This window comes from Pangasianodon hypophthalmus, chromosome 4 (genome assembly GCF_027358585.1).
Source record: "Pangasianodon hypophthalmus isolate fPanHyp1 chromosome 4, fPanHyp1.pri, whole genome shotgun sequence".
Taxonomy (NCBI): Eukaryota; Metazoa; Chordata; class Actinopteri; order Siluriformes; family Pangasiidae; genus Pangasianodon; species Pangasianodon hypophthalmus.
The window spans coordinates 31,111,177-31,132,635 of record NC_069713.1 but is presented as its reverse complement, the minus strand read 5'-3'; the positions used below and the strand labels follow the sequence as shown (position 1 = coordinate 31,132,635).

General features: G+C 39.6%; 1 protein-coding gene across 1 annotated transcript; it reads left to right on the top strand.

Annotated features, from left to right (window-relative positions):
• The first annotated feature begins 318 nt into the window (after positions 1-318).
• Positions 319-21,046, top strand: crlf1a (cytokine receptor-like factor 1a). The gene is made up of 8 exons (XM_034303327.2): positions 319-751; positions 3,445-3,723; positions 7,166-7,295; positions 7,867-8,036; positions 10,066-10,223; positions 14,145-14,313; positions 16,620-16,801; positions 19,230-21,046. The coding sequence occupies exons 1-8, from the start codon at positions 655-657 to the stop codon at positions 19,251-19,253; spliced, it is 1,209 nt and encodes a 402-aa protein (XP_034159218.1). The 5' UTR covers positions 319-654; the 3' UTR covers positions 19,254-21,046.
• Positions 21,047-21,459: the final 413 nt, after the last annotated feature.

Sequence of the window (21,459 nt, the reverse complement as noted above, 5' to 3'; positions counted from 1 at the left end):
GGTTCTACACACAGCTCCGAAGCTGATGTTTTGCGACTCGATGTGGCTGGAAATAATCCCATCAGTCGGTGATGCACCTCAGTGAGATTCCCATGGTTCCTAGAAATCATGCTTCATTCCAGAAGGTGGGGAGGAATGGAATGGAATGGAATGGAAGGAAGCGCAGAGAGAGGAGTGAGAAGGACAGCAGGAGGGTGGAGGAGGAGGAGGAGGAGGTGGAAGAGGTGGAAGAGGTGGTGGTGGTGGTGGAGGAAGAGGAGGAGGAGGAGAGGGAGGAGCTTGTGAAACCCAAGCGCCCCGCCCACTGGTGCTCCCACTGGCTTCTCATAAACTTGGACGCGTCCTGCTAAACGATGACCAAACGGCACGAAGGAGCACGAGCGAGCCATCGTGTCGCGTCAAAGCACGCTGGATAGGCTGGCTTTCCTCCTCCCTTTCTTTCTTTCTTTTTTTTTTTTTTTTTTTGGGGGACTTAACTTAAGAGACAGAGAGAGAGAGAAAGAGAGAGAGAAGGAAAGTCCAGACTGCGGTAGCAACACCTCAGAGAGAGAGAGAGAGAGAGGGAAGAAGATCTTGTACAAGCTCCCCAAGCTCTCCAGTATTCCCAGGAGGAATATTCCCTGTCGCGCGGTAAAGATTCCAGAATTCCTGGGAATGATCACGCGGAGAAGAAGCGCGTCCCGGGACATGATCGTCTTATTGTTTTTCATGCTGCGCGCTCCCGGCGCACACTGCGCGCTCCCTTCCACCCGTGAGTAGGAGTTGGAGATTTTTTTATTTTTTTATTTTTTATTTTTTTGGATTTGTGGCGTGTGTATGCGTGTGTGTGTGTGTATGCGTGTGTGTGTGTGTATGCGTGTGTGTATGCGTGTATATGCCTATGTGTGTGTGTGTGTGTGTGTGTGTGTGTGTGTGTTCTGGAGTTGTAAGGACCCATACTAAACTTATGAGACAGAGTTTGCATATCTGTACCACAAATCACACACAAGCACGAGAGAGAAAAAAAAAAAACAGTGACATTTGTGGATTTTTTTTTTTTTTTTTGCTCAGCATCAGTCAGCATTCTAGCTCTCATTCTGCAGAATATAAACATCAAATCATTCATGCACTTTGGAGGAAAAGGGGAAAAAAAAGTGGGTGTGAGTTCAAGGTCTCAGCAGGTCACACTATAATTCAGCACATGCTCACTTTTTTATTTTATATAAAAAAAAAGCACTGTAACAAAACTGATAGTTCTGCATATATACATATACATATATATATATATAGAGATAGATAGATAGATAGATGGGAGCAAATGAACATTAACACCTACACCTATGGCTCCTTTCCTTCCCACTCCTATTTATTTATCCATGTGCATCATTAACTAACATATTTCACACCTAACACAACACGCTGCATATTTCAAATCCACATCCTAATGTATGAAGAGTTGAATTTGCTGTCACTCACTTGAAATAAACACTTAAAGTGTTAAGGCAGTGCGAGAGTTGATTATTTAAGATGTAGGTATGAGGCGTAAACTAGTCAAGAATTAATCTTTTAATTAATTAATTAATTGTTTTCCCCCTCAGTTTTTTTAGTCATATGTTGACATTCCTGTAGAGGCGACATTTCATTGGCATGGCAATTAAAAAAAACAAAAAAAAAACACTTCACTTATGAAGTTTTATTGATGAGAAAATCCTTCACACTGTGTCTGTTTGGTTTACGTTTGCATTATAAGCGTTAATCACGTGCTCATGATTCTACTCTGTGCACGTTTATTATCCCGTGCCACAGACGAACCCTTTAAAAAAGAATAATTCTTCTTTTACGTTTCTATTCTTTTGTTATTTTTTAAAATGAGACATTCCAGGTCTCACACAAGGTGATTCCGTGGTGTTGATTTGAGAGCAGCTGGCGTTAAATCAACACTACAGATGTTGTTTTAGTACTTAACGGTTAATTCAGTACTCTAGGTGTTAATTCAGCACTAGGGATTCTGCTGTACAGTTGTGTTGTTGTGTTTTTTTTTTTTCCTCCATATAGACCCACAAACTTGTCTGTACATAAAAAGTTACGTGCATTAGGAATTTTTTTGTTGTTTCCCGCATTCCTGTGATTCAATTTAAAGCTAAAATGAGATTTCAAGAGAAAACAAATGCTCCTGACAAACTCCGCAGGGTCATCTTCTGTTTATTTGAGTCCAGCTGCATTTCAGCGCACGCTACAGGTGTTAATCCTGCTCTCGAGCTGTTAATTCTGCACCGGGGATTCTGCAGCACAGTCATAATCATGTAGTTTTTGAGCTGTTTCGTGTCATGCACAGGTGTGAAAGCAAAAAGGCAGAGACTAATTACGGCTCATTAAGGTTGGCTACATTCACACCCTCTTTGTCAGGTGTGAGATTTAACGGCCCTTGAGAATGTGGCAACACACGTTTTTTTTTTTTTTTAAAGCCAGAGTGGTTTTCCCCGGGCCTCCGTTTAACATAAACAGACACAAATGCATGTGTAGGCGAAAGACCTTATCCCTGATCGTATCCTTTTTAATGCACTGGTGCTGAATGCTGAATGACATCGTCAGAGGTAGCTCCCCTTTTTTGCACCCTTCTCAATTGTCCCTAATCCGAGGGATTTAACGTGAGCTGCCGTGTGTTTGCTTTGGTTTAGATCGTTTCCTCAATGTTAACCTCACGGGACCTCTTTTCTTCTTTTCCGAAACGAAAGCTCGTTTCCTATTGGGACGCATGAGAAAATAAATACGAGTGATTGCTCCTGCGAGTGTGTAAGTAAAAGACTGATTCCTGTCCACGCCGTCTCATTTGATGAGTCTCGCTTAAGGATGACCTGAAAGCCAAAATTCAAATTCTCAATAACGTACATTATAGTTTTAAGTCAAAGAAATAATGTGAAGATGTGATGTAATAGGCCATGAAATTGCAGTCGTTCACTATAAACATTGTGACAATCGCTTTACAGGATCAACAATCAGATTTTAATAAAAAATTAATATCCAGAACACCTCATATTTAGATGCTTTATGGAGAAATGGCTAATCATAATTCAAGCGTATTGTGTTTTCGAATTCTTGAATCTGATTGGTCGGAGAGTGTTTATAATTTTTTTATGCGTATGTTATCGTTTCTATAGCGACAGCTCATTCACAGTAATTGGTAGAAAGGAAGAAAACAACGTAATCAACATAATCGTTGATATGGATGTTTTCTGTAAGGAGATGTTTCTTTAACGTTTACGGAAGGAGTCTCCAGTGTCAGTGCTCTGGAGCAGTCAGTAAGATTTCCGCCGCAGGATGGAGGAGTTTGCACGTCCTGGTTTCTCAGTAACACGCTGGTGAGGGAACGACTGTTTGTAGCTGCTGTGATGTAAGTAATAAAAACAGGACCTAACGTACTCTACGGACGCTCTCTGTCCTCTTGTCCTCTATCCATCCTTCCAGCGATGGCTAGCGTGCATCCTCAGGACCCGGCTCTTCGGATCGGCGCCAGCTTGACCGCCACGTGTTCTGTCGGCACGGACCACGGCCTGCACGCCGGCTCGCTCTACTGGACGCTGAACGGCCGACGGCTTCCCAGCAACACCTACAGCGTGCTCAGCCCCAGCGTCCTCAGCGTCACGCTGAGCAACCTGAGCGGCTCGCGTCAGCGCTCGGGCGACAATCTGGTGTGTCACAGCGGCGGGGGGCACGTGCTCGCCGGGTCCTGTCTCTACGTGGGCAGTAAGTGCTGTTGCTTAGTTGTGTCGAATACTCTGGAAAGCTCTTGGTGGCTGAATACTGAAAACACCTTCCTAGACACTGTTCCTCTGTGAACGAGACAAATGAGAAATTGTGGGCGTGGTCTTTTTTAACAATCGATAATAATAGCTACAAGTAATAGTGTTGTTCTTCTAAAAAGTCACTTTATTCCACGTACTACCTTTTCGAAATGTAACGATGACGCAATGTACGTGCTTCAGTTTTGTGTTCTACGTACGTACGGCCGTTCTTTGTATTCCGTTAGAAAATATACACACGTACGTATTTACACACTCCGTTGATCAGGGTGCGTTATAGAGACCAAACGACATAGTGCAAAAATGAAAAGCCGTGCATGCAAAGATAGTGGTAAGAACATAAAAAAAATCTAATTGTAAAGTTGTGTTGCACAGTTTCTAGTAACTCTAGAAGTATTGGCACCCTTCACGAACACGAGCAAAAAAAATGATAGTCATTTAATCATTCTGGAGGTAACTGTAGGTCAGTGGTTTCTCATAAAGGAAAGATGTGTCTAGTAGTAAATGATTGTATCTCTTTGCTTTTCCCATATATATATATATATATATATATATATATATGTATATATATATATATTTATATATGTTGAAAAGCTTTATAAATTAAATTAGGGAAGTTGTGTTGAGAGTGAACTCCAGCAGTGTTGGGTGTTAAGAGTTTGGTATACATTTAGTTTAATTATATAAATTTCCAGGAAGTTTAATAATAAAGCAAACGAATGCATAGCTCTTACGCATATACCGACGAGTGACGGATTAAAGGAAATTCGTCTGGTGCCAGGGTTTGGTGCCATTTGTCCTTTTAGAAGGAGACGTCGCTACAAATCAACCCAAAGTTCTTCTTCCTGATCAGCGTTAACGGATATGATTTGAAACTGATGGGCGTGGATTCTTCCAGGATGACTCCGCCCCCATCGACATGGACACTGAATAGTTTGACGACGTTGAAAATGATTTAAAAACTCGTTTTCACGATGGCGTAAATACACACTTATGAACTTGTGTTCTGACGCCTTACTAACACACCTTATGTTGTTTTTTTTTCTTCCTTTAATTCGGCACCTGTCTGTATATACTGCGTTTTTTAATTAAGTGAGTTAACAGGTGGAACGTAGCATGATTTTGGGTTCTGGTGGATTTTCGGCTGGTTTTGATTGGCCGTTGGACTCCTCTGTGTCATGCACAGCTGGCAACCCTGAAATGAAACAGACCATCATTTTGGTTAGTCTTTCATTTCTGAAATGTCAAATATCTGTGATTAGACGGCAAGTAAGTCAAGGTGAGTGGACTGGGGCGTGTAATTTTGTAATCTTGTCAAAAAAGCTATGTTAGGTATGGACTAAAGTGAAACAAAGAGAAACATCAGGAGAGAGTAGAGGTGTTTGGTCATAAAAACCTATGACGCTATGGCTAGTAGGAACAAGTCAAAATGACTAGGCATAGTTTTATCTTGCCTTCTAATTCACTTACCTTGATTTACTGCTACTAGACATTTCATAATGACGTGAATGAAAAACCTTCTAAAGAGACTGAATAGCGCTGCGCAGTAAATGATTTATTATACGATGTCGTTTGAACATTAATAACAGTTAATAACAGTTTTTGCGTTTTGTGAGCATTTGTGATTGACCGCCGATGTTCCAGATGTGTCGTGAACAGCACACATCTCCAAAAAAGGTGCATTTTGCTCAAATTAATGACTTACTCTGAAACTCGTAGGTATGTTTTAATATATGCTAGGACACTTCGCGATCACAAAATGTAGCAATACATCTGAGTGCAAAAGTTTACACCCCTCTTGGATTTCGAATGGAAAAAGGGAATCTTTAGTTTACGATCTACACACAATGAAATGTCGGTGTATCCTGCAACTTTTTCATATTGATTTTTTTTTCTCTAATTATGAATATCTTGATGAGCATACACAGTTTGAATGTTTATGCGACAGGAAATCTGTGAAACTGAAAAACCTAAATGTCTTGAAGTTGGTGTAAGTTCTTAGTAAATTCTTAGTATTCTCTGTTTTCTGAAGGGCGTGTAAACTTTTGCACCCAACTGAATAAGTGATAGGATGCTGTTTTGTCCATATTAAGGTGAAACAAATGATCGATTTTAAGTCCTTGAAGCAGGGCTCATATATATACATAGTAATAAAAGTCTAAAACAAATAAATAATGACCGTATCTATTCGGTAATCAGATTGTTTTCAAAATTTTAACCGTGCGTTTTTAATTTTTCCGACTGGTAACGTCGAATTTTGAGCTTGAGAAGTGGTTGGATTTGACGTTTGTCTATAAAGAGTGTTATTAATGTTGTTAGCTTGAACAGCAGAGACTTTAGTAGCGTATGATGCACAAACAATTGGCACAGCTGCAGCCTTTTAAAGTCAGGCATGTTGCATGAAACAATTATTACTGGTAAGTGTTATTAACTTCCAGCTGTGAATGGTTACTGTTCCCGACAAATTGTGTCAGGAAAAATAAAATGTCAAAATTTGTGCTCGACATTCAATGTTTGTTTTATTATTTCAATAAAGCCTTGGAACTTCAAATAGAATTTCGTTTTTTTCCTTTTCAAAACGCTCCGTTTATTTAAGACTGCCAGTTAAATCAGACTTCTGGTCACTGCAGTTGGTGCAACATTTTAAAGCTTTCCATCTACACTTCTGCGTTCTCGTGTGTGTGTGTGTGTGTGTGAGTGTGTGAGATTAACTATGTTCTGCTACCATTCTTTTGGCACCTGTGAGGTCAGTTCCAGCCAGTCGGCGTCTCCCGCCGAACAAATGTAAAGTCAGAGCAAATGCACTACGTTTGTCTGGAAAGACGAAGCGCTCGACGATATGGAAAATTACTCGCCCGGGCGTCCTCTCAGCCCGAGAGCGCAGGACGAGACGGAGTGTGTATGTGTGTTGAAGTGCCGTGTTCCGTTATGCCGAGCTCCGAGGTCTCGTCCTCCGTGTTTTTAAGCCTTAATCAGCCTCCGACACTTCCACCGCCTGCCTTTTGTTCTCAGTTGAATGGAATCTTGGCGGCGTTCCCGAACTTAATCGAGGATGGCAGCTGAAAACGCTCATCCGCTGTTGAAAATATTTAAGCCGGGCCATTATTTTCAGGCTCTCGATGAAGATCTGCTTTTTTCATCTCCGTTCTTTTTTTTTCTTCTTCTTCTGCTTTTTCTTCTTCTTCTTCTTCCTAATTTAATGTATCTGGTTCTAACTTTTGCGGACGTAGATTAGGATCTGTTGTTTAGCGTTGATGGAAAGCTTCTCCTAGACGTTAGACATCATCTGTGTTTGGATAAGAGTATTTGGTATGTTCTGTACAAATATTGCAGGACGAAATTGTAAAGCTTGCTTTACTTATTTATTTATTTTTTGTTTCCTCCAGTGCCGCCTGAGAAACCCGTGAACCTTACGTGTTGGTCGAGAAACACAAAAGATCTCACCTGCAAATGGGCTCCTGGGGGTCAGGGGGAGACCTTCATCAAGACCAAATACACACTCAAATACAAGCTGAAGTGAGTGCGCACATCACACACACACACACACACACACACGGCTTGATGTGTCTATAAATGGATTCAAATTTGTTGATTTTGTAGTTTATCTTTATCTTTAGTCTTGGATTTGAACTCACAACCTTCCAGAACCGTTTATTATTAGCACTTTTTTTTTTTTTGCATGAATATTCTTTTAGCCCGAAGGCGTTTTGTGGGTGTTTGAGAAGCTCTCAGACCGGATCTGCGCTAATCCTTTTGATGAGCAAAAAGAGGTTATTCAAAAGCGAAGAAAAGAATGCAGAAGGCACTTATTCACACTGCGAGTCCACAGGATGCTGCATGCTTTACATACGTTTTCATTGAGCCAGAAATAATTCACTCAAGTTCTGACAAATCGCGTCAGCCATACTGTATATAGCCACTCTTTATTGGTTGGTGGTTGGAACGTGGTTTTTTTTTCCTCATCTCAGTGGGCTTTGGATGAACGGTGGAGAAACACAAATCTCAAATTACGAGTGACACCACCTTTCTAGACGTAAATATCGGTGCGATGATGTGTTCTGACGAATAACCTGGTTGTTTTGCGCAGATGGTACGGCCAGGAGAAAGAGTGCGACGACTACAGCGGCGGGCAGCCGTACACGTGCTACATCCCGCGCGACCTCGCCCTCTTCACGCCCTATGAGATCTGGGTGGAGGCCTCCAACCAGCTCGGGAGCGCCACCTCAGACGTCATCAACCTAGATATCCTGGATGTGGGTGAGTGTGTGTGTGTGAGAGTGTGAGTATGCGATTGTGTGTGCCACCTCTGACCCCATTCCATATGTCACTCAGGGCGACAGGAGAGAGGAAAAAAAAGCGCTGGGTGGAGTACGTGACGAATTGCCACGCTCCTACCCGTTCCTTTGATGGTGTCGTCAACCTCGGTTTCTGTTTGCGCGCTACATGGCGAGTTGTTTTCGTGTGTGAGAACAGAAGTTTACGAGCCTTTCGGTGATCTGAATGGCGCAGCTTGCCTTGGGCTACGTTTAAATGGCAATGTAACATTAAAGGAAGTCTGTAAAATGTCTTTGCATGTTATTATCTTTGATCACTGACCTTCTCCTGACTTTTTTTTTTTTTTTTTTTCCCCGTGGTCAAATGGAAATTTCGAATATCAGAATCAGACCTCTCAGCAGCGGTAGCAAGCGGTAGTAGAGTCCAGTGGAGCTGTGATATCCTGTCTGTTTTTTTTTTTTAGATGAAACCACAGAGTTTGGAAAATATTAGTCCCTCTTAAGACGTTACTTAATGATTTAAAAATTCCGTGTTGGAACGTTTCTGGTACACGTTAGTGTGTGCATGTCTCACACCTGGAAGCAGGGGCATGTTTAGAGGTGAGCAACAGCTGGAAGAGGAAGGTGGGTGTTGTACTAGTGATACCAGAAGCATGACACACTCGTCACACCCAAACGCCTCCACTTTGCTACACAATCGAAGGCTTCTTCAGTGTTTCGTGATGTTATCGTCAACGTCCTGTGTGCAATCTAGAAGCAGATCCCAGAAGGAAATGTAAGGAAATGTAAAGTATGTACTGTACTGCAATGAATACAAATTCAGTACAGTACGAGGTAAAGCGCTATAAAGGCGTGCAGTTTATTTGGAGGAAAAACTAACATGAAGTGTCTTCCGAATAGTCTTCAATGTGCCGTGGTGTGGATTATGCACATCTCTGGAATGGTACTGTCGTGATGACCACCGTTCTTCCGATAGATACTCCCTCCGTTGGTGTTTTTAACCGAGAGCACTGTTGTTGTCGCTGTCTTAACTCGGCGCTCTAAAATCTCCCATAAGTGTTCAATTAGGCTGAAATGTGGTGATGAAGTGTGAAGCCCATAGCATCTGATTTACATCATTTTCATCCTCATCAATTCATCCTTCTTCTAAGGAAGCAAATGGCCATGCTAGCAAAATAAACATTTCCATGGCACCATGGCACAGCCACCATTTTTTTTCCTTTAATTCGTCACCCATACGTGCGTTTGCATGTGGCATGTACAACCAAGAAAAGGAAAAAAAAAACACACAATAGTTCAGCTTGGGTGTCACACCCTTCTGAGATGTTTCTCCAACTGTGCTGAGTTTTTACCTAAATCATGGCCTCACAGAATATTTACTATATGTTAAATAAAACATGATGAGTGCATGGTGTTATAGGAAAAGAATTCAAAGCAGGGTGGGCTGAAACGCTTTATTTCTCTTATAGTACAACCATTTATTTATTCATGACTTAGTTTAGAGTTACGTTTAATGTTGTGGAACGTGCGCAAGACAAGTCTCTTTTTTTGCCTCTCTTCTGAAGTTAATAAGACAAAAAAAAAAAAAAAACGCAGCTTGTCATGTTACCTACCTATAAACCGCAAAATGTAAAAACTTACAAATGTTATGTTATGAAACATGTATGAGGAAATTTCACTCTATCAATGATTTTTCTTTGTCAAATAACACCTGTTTTTTTTAAATGCATTTATTATTAGCTTTAGATTTTCTAGCTCGTTCACCGTAGACCAATTCCCTGTAAATGATTCATTACTATAGAAACAACTTGTGCTTTGAATTACAACTGGGACTACTGACAGAGCTGCTGGTACAGAAAATAATCCACCTTCTGACCAATCAGATTTGAGAATTCAACACCAAATATGGTCCCCTCGATGGTTCTTTGGTTCAAGCTTTCAGAGTGCTAGAATTTGTGTATGATATAGTTTCTCTTTAGCCATACCAAACGTTCTTCTCTTCTTCTACCCAGTGACGACGGATCCTCCGGCCGATGTGCACGTGAGCCGCGTGGGCGATCTGGATGATCAGCTGACCGTACGCTGGGGAACACCGCCTGCCCTCAAAGACTATCTCTTCCAGGCCAAGTACCAGATCCGCTACAGGCTTGAAGACAGCACCGATTGGAAGGTAGCACCTTGAAATCAGTCTGCCTTCTCTGTCTGTTATTTGAACCTTTAAAATGAAACTCTTCGCCTTATCCAGCCATCTAGCTTGAACCGGTTGCTGAGTTCATTCGATGATTGACAGCGCCGTTTATTTGATGGCCGATTGATTTTCACTGCAGTATTTTTATTAGCGCAGCCGAGGTTTATTTTAGAGGTCGCCGAATGGCTGCGGACGCCTCTGGCTTTTGCAATAGCAGGAACTCTGCCATGTGGGAGTTAAGAGATTTAAGGATATTTTTACAGGATCTTGAGCAGACACCTAGCAGAGTGATTCACGACGATATCAGATTTGTGGAAGAGGGTTTAGATTTATTAGGTAGAAACCAGATATCCTGGAGCTTTAACAGTTTAACTAATGCTGCTTTAGTGTTCCTTTTTTTTTTTTTTCTCCAGCGGAGTCAGAGATTCATCATTCACCCTGACTTGTGTAGCTTCCGTATGAAAGGTCTAGGAATACAGACAACTAGGCTCTGCCAGACCATCTCATTCCTCTTAGGATGTTTGGACACAGCTTGCATCCTAGAATTTAGTCATTCCTGAGATACTACCACCACCAGGCTTTACGGATCTGATGGAAGTGTGATTAACTTGAATAACCATTTCTTTTAAAACGTTCTGCCCCACATAGAGACGCGTAGCAACGCTAATCTCTCACATCTGAATGAAACACACATGCTTACCATCTGCTTCACAATGAATCATGACTTTATTCTGGCACCTAGGTATGTGAAACCTTCCCTAAGGGTGATAGGAATATCCTAGGTTAAAGTTACCAAGGTTCCATTATCCAGGGAAATGAGGAAAGATTTATTGCCGTGCACCTTGTAAAAACGTCGTTGCTTGTGCCAGGAATTGGCTATAAATGGAAAATAACCACATAAAAGTTAGGAATCGGAGGGAAAAAGGAAGGCGTCATTAGTTAACATGAACAATGTTTCGAGTCCACTTCACCCAAGATGCTGACAAGTGATCAACCAGAGTGTATGATTTGTTTGCTCTATGCTAATCATCACCATTATGCTAATTGTCATTAGTAGCGAAGGTAGCATTCGTTAGCAGGATTCTTTTGAATGTTTGTGGTTTTGTATTATAGGATTGTTCAATACAACAAGATTGTGTTAGGTTTTTAGGCAGAGCCAAAGAGCATTTTGTTTTTGGGGGGAACGTTAGCCAACATCGAACGATTTCCATATTTCCCTCTTGATTTGCGTCATAATATTCTCGAAATGATAAACCTGTTAAAATATACCACATTATTCCATAATATATTAATCAAAATGTTATCACTAACAGTAGCTAAGTTAGCTAGCTGTTTGCATACCCTACCCTACATACATTTATACTAGTAAGTGAAAATTCGCTTGTGTCGCTTGTGTTTTTTTCTTGTGGGTGTGTAGCAACTGCTACTCTTGTTGCTTATTGTTGTTTGATTACATGTTACATGCTAAGCTTTGTTGGCGGATTAGCAAAGCAAGCTAACTTTACAAGCTACACACCCTCGCCAGAGGCACCATCAATCTCTGCTACGTCCGCCATACATTTAATAAGAGTATATTATTATAATATACTAATTACAATAATTGTGAGTCAGAACTAAAGTTGTAAGCATGGAAGTAAAGAAATATTGGACCACACCTAAAATAGGATTGGTCTGAGGAATTATTAGAGCTAATTGTTTGGATTTGTTGCTTTACCTTGTCGTACTTCATTTGCATAGAGTTAAGAAATATCAATTAATATCTTAGGGCATATTCTTTTTTTGTTTTTGCTGTACACATTTAAGTTTGAGATCAAAAGATGAAATGAGACGATAGGTGAGAATTTCATTTTTTTCAATGAGAATTTCAATTTCAAAAATATTGGAATACGTGACTGACAGGTGTTTGTTCTTGATTGTTTAAACAAGTAATAGCTCTGAATGTCTAGTCTTGGTTTGAGCCCTGGGTTTCGCCTGCGAAGCCTGCATTTGTTGTTAAAAAGGATAAACCAACATAAAGACCAGAGAGAGGTCTATAGGAGAAAAGCAAGCCATTATGAAGCAGAGAAAAGATGGAAAATTGGAAACATTGCAAGCAAGATATGGGTATCCAAATATTAAGTGTTATTTACTTTAAGACTATCTGTACCTATACTTTTGCTCACCTAGAAATTGCATGGTCTGCCACCAAAGGTACCTTTTTCTAAGTCGTTTAACACATCTAGATGTAATTATCAGGAAATGAAAGCTGAAAATCTGTTCTATCGTCTCATATTCATCTTTTGCTCGCAAACCCAAAAGTCTTCAGTGTATAGCACAAAAAAAATGAACAAATTGGCCTTGCTGTTCCAATACTTTCGGAGGGGACTGTACATACCTATAATTGAACGTGAGCGGGGTTTAAAAAAAATCTTAGATCACGTGAGTTCTGGAGATGAAAGTGCTTGACTAATCTGGCAAATTCCTTTATGGTAAACCAAAGGAAATGTTCAGAATTTCAAAAAGGATTATGTGAAAAGGGTTATGTGAATAGATATGAGAAGCTTCCAACATGGCTTGATAAACCCATCTTTGATGGTTCTTTATGAAATATCTATGAAATATAACAGTAGAACAGCTAGCTCTGGAGGCCCACATCACTGCACACACTAGTTTATTTTCCTGCTCCAGTACACCTGACTCAATTCCTGAAGGCTTTAATCATTAACCGATGCAACGATTCAGGTCTATATTCCCAAAATCTGAAGAAATTCTTCTGAGGATATTGTGATGGTGCCTGTCTAGGCTCTTCGTTCTACGGCTGGTTTGAAATGTCCTTTCCGACAACAGCAGGAACAGGAGGCCACATGGTTTCCAGTCCTCGTATCGTCGTGATACACAGCCTTGAAATAAGCTTTCACCGTTCTTTGTGTTCTTCATATGGTTTCAATCAGCAGGCAGGTTCTCTCTGGAGCAGGCCAGAAAGATTGGGTTACACATAACACAACATATCGTCGTTTTTTTTCTTCTTTGAATGTCATCGCTCTGCCAGGATTTCTGATTGTTCCCGAAATATGATGAACGATTATAAGCCTTTTAAGCATTTATTTCCTTTTAAATGCTGTGACATTTGCACTTTTCTTCTCCAGCATGTTGTCCTGTCATCCTGCCGGCTACGCTGCAACCTAGCGAGTCTGTTACCATTCAAGTATTCATTGTAATGATGGCCCCGTGACGAATTGGAGCGTGGAGCGATCCGTTTGATCATGTTGGATGTGGCGTTCTTGAATGTTTGTTGCTTTTGTAAAGGAAAGGGAGACGGCGGACATGGGCCGAATCAGGCCGGTCGCGGTTGTAAATAATTACATGGGGCCCCGGTGCTTATTATCTGACTCGGAGGCATAGGACATTCCTGCATTTGAAACTCGTCCCTCCTCTCAAATATGCAGTATTTAGAAAGAAAATTAGAGGAGAATGAAGGATCTTGGCTTGGCTTGGGTTTCGGCCGCCGCTTGTAAGCTGTTGGTGCCGTCTTCACCCGTCCAATTACTCAGTCTGTAATAAGTAATAGATAACAGATTTCCTCTCAGGGCGAAGTAGGCGTGCATGACGAAGAACAGCATGAAGCGTGTGTTTGACTGTATCGTTTACTGTCTCAGGCTGACGTATGTGTGTGTGTGTGTGTGTGTATGTGTGTGTTGACTTCTTTCGAGGATACATGTCAGATCCTCTCTCCGAGAGAATATTGTCTCCTGCTTAACACTCGAGCCTGTGCCAGCTTGCTTTGTGGATTCTAGCATGAATGGTCTGGTTTTTAGGAACGTAAACAGGCCCTATCAGTCAAGTGTATGTGTGTGTGTGTGTGTGTGTGTGTGTGTAGGTCTTTGATGTGACGTTTTTTGTTTGGGTTTCTCTCTCTTGCTGTAGGTGGTGGATGACATGGGGAACCAGACGTCCTGCAGGTTGGCAGGGCTCAGGCCGGGGACCGTATACTTCGTCCAGGTGCGCTGTAACCCAGTGGGCATCCTGGGATCGAGGAAGGCGGGTATCTGGAGCGACTGGAGTCATCCGACGGCAGCGTCCACGCCACACAGTGGTAAGAGATTCGTTAGCTAGAATTGCTGTACACACATTTTAAAAATATGCTTTATATTAACAATAATATATAACATATAGAGGACTGACCTAATGAAGCTGGAAGATTTAGCGCACATCACGATTAGGAGGCACTCTTTCACCCTTTAGTCGCCATTTTGTCTTTTTTGCCATTTATGGAGCTTTGTATGAAGACACAACTTTTAAAAATGAAGCAAATTGAGAAGAACTGTGCTGTGGATTCCAATTATCCTGACTAGAAACCTCTAGTGGATGACAAGAAATATTTGCACGTGTTGGTAATCAACAGGCCCAAAAATCAAAAAAGCCTAAAAAAAGTTACATAAAAACTGACATAATGAGAAGGAAAAAAGGATGGACAGCAGACACTGTGATCTCCACAGAGGAAAATGGCAAAAAATAAAAGTCCCGGCAGGATTGAGACACCATCCGTCCTTCATCACGTCGCCACATATTGTACGTGTCCTGCAGTCCGTTGCTTAATGGGATACACATTCGAGACAGTGCTAAATCCAGCAGCTAAAAAACCATCGCAGCACATGAAACAGATTACACATCCCACACATCTCTTCCCACTTTGCGGCTCGCCAAAAAGTGGCCGCAGGGAGCATTTGATACATTTGTTTCGAAAGACTGTTTTCTGAAGATTAACAGATTAGCTCCCCACCACGTTCCGCCGCTTCCTGTAACTCACACGCCGCATCTGGAGTGACTAAAGTCGCTATTTATTTAAAGTAGAGCTGAATTTATTTTTTTGCGCCGTCCCGTGTTTCGTTATGCGGCGTAAAACTGAAAGAGAGGTGATTCGGGACACAATGAGTGCTCGTCCCTTGGGTTTTAGACTGCGAAGCTGGTGGAAGAGCCCAGTGATGGTTGCTTATTTGTGTTTACGATGACTCAAAAGATAAGACCGGCACGTGGATGGTAGGGAAACAGTATTGTGTTACAGCGAGCTCAGTAGTTGTGGTGTGTGTTTGGGCAAACTGTGTAACCAAACAAATCATTTAACTTGAGTCAATGAACAGACGCAAGACGTTTAGTGATGGCAGACACCTAAAAGTTAACCTGCTGCATCAAAATATCCAGTGTGGGTTTTGGAGAAAAGCTTCCCATGGGGTGTTTTTTTTTTTTTTTTTTTTTAAACCAGGCTCCGGCAATGCGGCAATGGTGTTCGAGTCGGCCAACATGTCTTCTCATCTACTTTAACAATTCCAGTGATCTACACCACAGCTATGTCTCCTATTACTATGAGTTAGTGTTGGCTGTAAGTTTTCCGTACTCACTGCCTGCACTTATGCCTATTATCTCATTAAGGACCAGGTTTACTTGACTCCCTGCTGCGACTATTCAGCAGTATTTAAGTTCAGCAGTATTTCCATAGCCTCTGAGACTCGCGCATCATTGCATCATTTTTGGATTTTTGCTGCAGTTGGGGCAAGGTTTGAAAATATTCTGGACCCAAACAATCATTGTCCATCATTCAAATCCCATCAGGGCCTGGCAGAACAAACAGCTTGCTGTCCTGCTGGGAAAGTTCAACAATTCAAATTCAAATTCTGAATTTTTAACACAATGAAATTAGCTACTCTTGCACACATCGCTATACAAAAACAACGCGCTACACGTCTGGTTTTAGGACAGTCGAATATGGCGAGACTAGTGAAAAACTGGAATTATGCACACTCCTTTGACGGTGCAGATTTAACAATAACAAAAGTTAGCAAAAATAATGGCGTGACGCACGAAGCATGGGCTTTTTATAGGCTTTATAGACTTTGCTCAGTAATGGACAAATGAACAAATGGAAATATTTGTGGCCGTCTGGGAAACGAAAGGAAGTAGAACACACTTAAATGATAACTGTTTATAGAAGAGCACATTTTGTCCATCACATAGACTTTGCACCACCTACATTTTCCAGCACTAAAACCCAACATCAAGTGTAATGCCGAGGATAAAGTTTTTGAAATTAGCCTTGATAACTTCATTACTCGTCTGTTCCTCTTTGGCTTTTTTTAATGAGTTCTTTGGTTTGTCCCTACAACAAAATAGGTTCCAAGTAGACCATCTTTTAAGAACTCGAACCCTTAACCATCCAAACCCCCGAGGAAGAGTTTATTAAGTGGAAAAGGGCTCCTTGTGTCGAAAGATTCAAGTACTCTTGCTCAGTTTGGATCTTGTCTTTTTTTTTTTTTTTTAGAATGAATCAGTATCAAGAGTATAGGCAGAGATGGCCATCGTAAGTAAATCCACATGAACATTTTTGTATTCTTTTCTGTTTTTCAGAGCGCTCAATGGCAGGGTCGTGCGACTCCAAAGCGGCCCGGCAGAACTCGACACTGCGTCAGGACCTGAAGCAGTTCTTCAGCTGGGTGCGCAAGCGTGTTTCCGACTGCAGCGCCATGAGTATCAAACAATACGACCAGTGGCGCGTCTGGCTGCAAAAGTCTCACAAAACCCGAAACCAGGTATGTTTGGCTCATTTACACCCAAATCCTGGTGGTGAAATTAATAAAATATGTTTTAAACAACAAACAGAATATTCAGGAAAATATTCAGACAAAAGTGTACAGACTAACTATATATATATATATATATATATATATATATATATATATATATATATATATATATATATATATATACATATATATATATATAGAGAGAGAGAGAGATAATAAAAATAGCAGAATAAAAATACAAAAACAAAACAATAATTGCAGACAAAATATTCAGACAAAACAAAAAGTACAGACAAAATACTTCAATAAGAAAATAAATACAGATGAAATACTCAAACAAAACAATCCATATTAACAAAATATTTAGACAAAATGATAATATAATAAGCTTACAAACATACCAACCATTTACAAAACCATTACAGACATAATATTCAAACAAAATAATAAATATAGACAAAGTACTCAGACAAAACGATCCATATTGACAACATATTCAGACAAGATAATAATATAATAAGCAGAATAAAAATAAAAAAAACCTACAAACAATATACAAAACAATCATTACAGGCAAAATAAAAAGTCCATATTGACAACATATTCAGTCATAATAATAATAATAATAATAATAATAATAATAATAATAATAAGCATACAAACATACAAAACAATAATTACAAAATGACAAAATGATAATGACAAAATATTCAGACAAAACAATAGATACAGACAAAATATTTAAACAAAAATATAACAAAACAACCCTTCTGAGAAAATATTATGTCAATAAGCACAAACAAAATACTCAGAAAAAAGACAATAGATGGGGAAAAAAAACAAAAAGGAAAGACAGAATAATAAAACAAACCAATAAGTAGCGACAAACTACTCAGACAAAACAATAAGTACAGAGAAAATCCTCAAAAATATACATGCTTCCTAAATATTCAAGTAAGAATGCAGACATTCATGCTGTCTAGACTCTTTTTCTGTTAATACTGGATAAAGTGGATTTACAGTAGCGTCTGAATATTAGATCCAGGTGTGTGTTAAGTAAACTCCGCAGGCCCAGAGCCGGCCAGCCGAGTATTACACACTTACAGCTAGAAGATTGGGGTCAATTTTAAATTGTCCTGAGGACTGATGACTGATTAAGTCCAGTTTGTTTCTAGCCACTTCGGCTTAACTCGAACTGATGAATGTACGACTACTGATTATTTAACCTCCATCCTGGCTCCATAATTGGTCCCAGCTCTAATACAGTGAGGGTTGTAACAAAATCTTGGCATGTCTCCAGTTTTTTTATTTATTTAAAAAAAAAATTTTCTGTCAAAGACAGGAAAGGGCAATATTTTAGAAGTTCACAGTAGGGCCGGGCAATATGATGATATAATAATGATATTGTGCTAAATTATGCCACAGTTCACTTTCCTGAGAAACATCGTAGCATGTTTATAACTATAATTACACATATGACTTTATGTTATTTAACTGAAGAATTAAATATTTGATATGAAACGTCAGCGACACGTCAATGATGTGTCAAATATAAGTCATTGAACATTGATAATAAATCTATTGCGGCTCATATCATGTATCGTAGAAATGCCTTTTAAGTATCATGATATGATATTTGGTCATATCAGTCAACCCTAGTTCAGAAATAAATATTTTAGGAGTTGTGAGAAGTTAGAGTTTATTGTGTTATTATAGGTTAGTGAACACATGTTTATTATTATTATTATTAGTAGCAGTAGTAATACTAGTAGTAATTTGATCTCCAAGGGAATTAAATGTCTAGACAGATTAAAGGAGGGGGGGCAATTTCTGCTTTACATTTTTTTTTTGACCAAATTGTTTACAGAAGTGTCAGCTATTTGGATTTTGCGCAAAATAAAGGCGCTCTGTTTAGCTCACTTCTGAAGAAGACCCCATCTGCATTCTGCACTACATTTGTCTCTTTTACGATTCCGTGGTAATTCTTTGTTTGGTAATGGCAAGGGTTGTCTCGCAACGGGTCTGGGCTCAAGTGCACGCAAAGAACATGACCGACAGATAATTAGCCACTTTTCCTAACCGCCCTCCTCCCCTCCTCCCAATCCCGCCCCCCATGTGCGCTGTGGTCTCTCTAGTCTGCGCAAGGACACATGCTAAACGTTTGTCCGTGCGACCGAGGAACTTTTGAACCGGGATGACTGCCTCTAATCTTCCAGCGCAGCATGAAGTTTTCCAGAACCTTTGAGCAATTATACCACCCAAATGCAAAGCCTTTAAAAGCAGCCTTGTGATTAAAACGTAGCTTGACCCCCAAAGTATTTTGATCAGCGCATTCTTTTTAAGCTAGCCCCCTAATCAGTCGGGCGCGAACGCATGCTGTCGTGTCTGACTACGCACGATTGACTCATCAGTGATTTTGCTCTGCTCTTTTCAGGTTCTTCAAGGAGATAAATCGTAGCAACGTCACCCCCTGGCTGCTGGAATATTGGACAAGATGGGGGATGGTGTGGGGTGGATGGGGGGACAGCTAGCTTTCTTTTTCTTGCCACGCTAGCTGTGAGTCCTGCTGCAGAAAGACTTGAGAAGGAACAACCTGAGATTTCAAATCCACTGGACACTTCATTAAAAAAAAAGTGCCTCTTTTTGGTCCATACAGGAAACCAGCCATTTTTTTTAAATGTTGATTGATACCCATGACAGATATGGAGGATACCTTGGGCTGGGATTTGCACATTTTGTTCCGAGGATGACGTCACATGATCGTGCTTTCATTTCTGTGATATTATTACATCACAGAAGGCTGCAATATGTAAATGAGCCCCTCTAACTAGTGCCTTAATGTTTTATGATGTGTATATTGTGTGCTAAACGCTCCAGATTTGAGATTTGATCGCAGGATTCACACGAACCAACTTTTTCCGAGTAGCCAAATCGTAATGACATATCAACAAGCAGAATATGTCTGAATACACATTTTTTTTGTGTGTTTTTTGGTAGTCTTCATGAGTGTCCACTCTTACCAAAGATACCTGTACACTAGGTGTGGGTGATATAGCAGGAATATTACACCATGATATTTAAAGATATTTTTCACATTACACTCTGAACCATAAAATTCCACCTCTTGAACATTTTTTTTTTTACATAGAAAGGTGAATATAGTGTAGCTTTAAAGGTTTAAATTTTCTAAAAGGTGATTTTGGTTCAATTATTTACCTTAAATCTTTTTTTAAAGGTACACTTTATCCACATTTCCAGCTGAAAGATACATATATGCATTTGTAAGTAGTGCCAAAAAAGGAAAAAGTGCAAAAATGTAAAAAAAAAAAAAATTGGTACAAAAATTGAAATTTAACATCCAGTCAGCTACTTGTTACTATGTAACTGCTGACGATATTCCAGAAAATGATGTTTCGTGATATTATCTCGTATCATCCAGCCCTATGATCAGTCATTCATGAGCGTTCCAGTTCTATGCAGTCGTTTATGTGCATTTTGACAGGAATACCTCACAGGTTGTAATATGCAGATGACCTCATTCATCTAAGTTTTAATAAGTTAAAAAATATATATATTTTTCAGCCAATTTTTTTTACTGATGGTTCTTTTAAAATTTCTAATATCACAATCTCAGTATATAGCAATAAAAATCAGTGTAGTATTTTGTCCATATTGTGCAACCCAACTCACAACAATCTTGGAAAAAATATTTCCAAGATTGGAAATATATAAATATATATATTTTTTAAATAGAATTCATTTATTGAATTTTATGTTTTGTGTTGATGCTTAAACCCCACACACACACACATGAACCATCTGGTGTCACCTTTCTGGACTAAAAGAGAAAAGAAATTTCTCTTGTAAAAATTCGACCGTTAAAACATTTCTACTTCTATCGCAGCGGGACTCAAGATAAACAGCGCAACATCGCAAAGTTTGCGTTCGCAAGATGCAGAAGCCGGGACTGACTGGGTCACCATTCTGTTTATTCAGCGGTGGATTAATCCTCTCACTCTTTTTGCCGTCATGGCTGGAATTCCAAAAAAAAAAAAAAACAAAAAACTGCAATCGAACTCTGCGGGACTGTTAGTAAATAATTGTATGTATGTTTGTACAATTGTACTGCTTTTTATTTTTGTACTGAATTGTATCAGCGTATTTAAAAAAAGTGTAAAGTTTCTGGCTCTTAAGTTATAAGTAGGTAGTTTGTAATATGACTGAATTATTAAACTGTAATATTGAACATCACACCATGAAGATTGTTTTCTAATTTATAGACGTTAATAATAAATCATCTTTTATGTTCTGTTTTGGAGAAACGTGGTGTAAAAAAATACTTGGTGGAACTTATGTGGTGGAAAATACTTAAATACTTAAGTAGTTGTACTTCCTTATTGTACTTCAGTACTATTTGTACTCTTACCAAGAGAAAACATACTTTTTAGTCCTTAAATTTTCATTTTGACCTACTAAGTTCTCATGACACATCTCCTGAGATTTTTGTTTTTGTTTTCTATTTTCATAATTTTTCAAAATTTTTTCTTACTAAGATGTTTTCTTTTGCTGGAGTTTCCAATTCACACAGGATGAAGAATCTTGTTTGCCCCCCATATAAAAATTTATAAAGATATTTATAAAATTCATCATCAAATCTAAAGAAA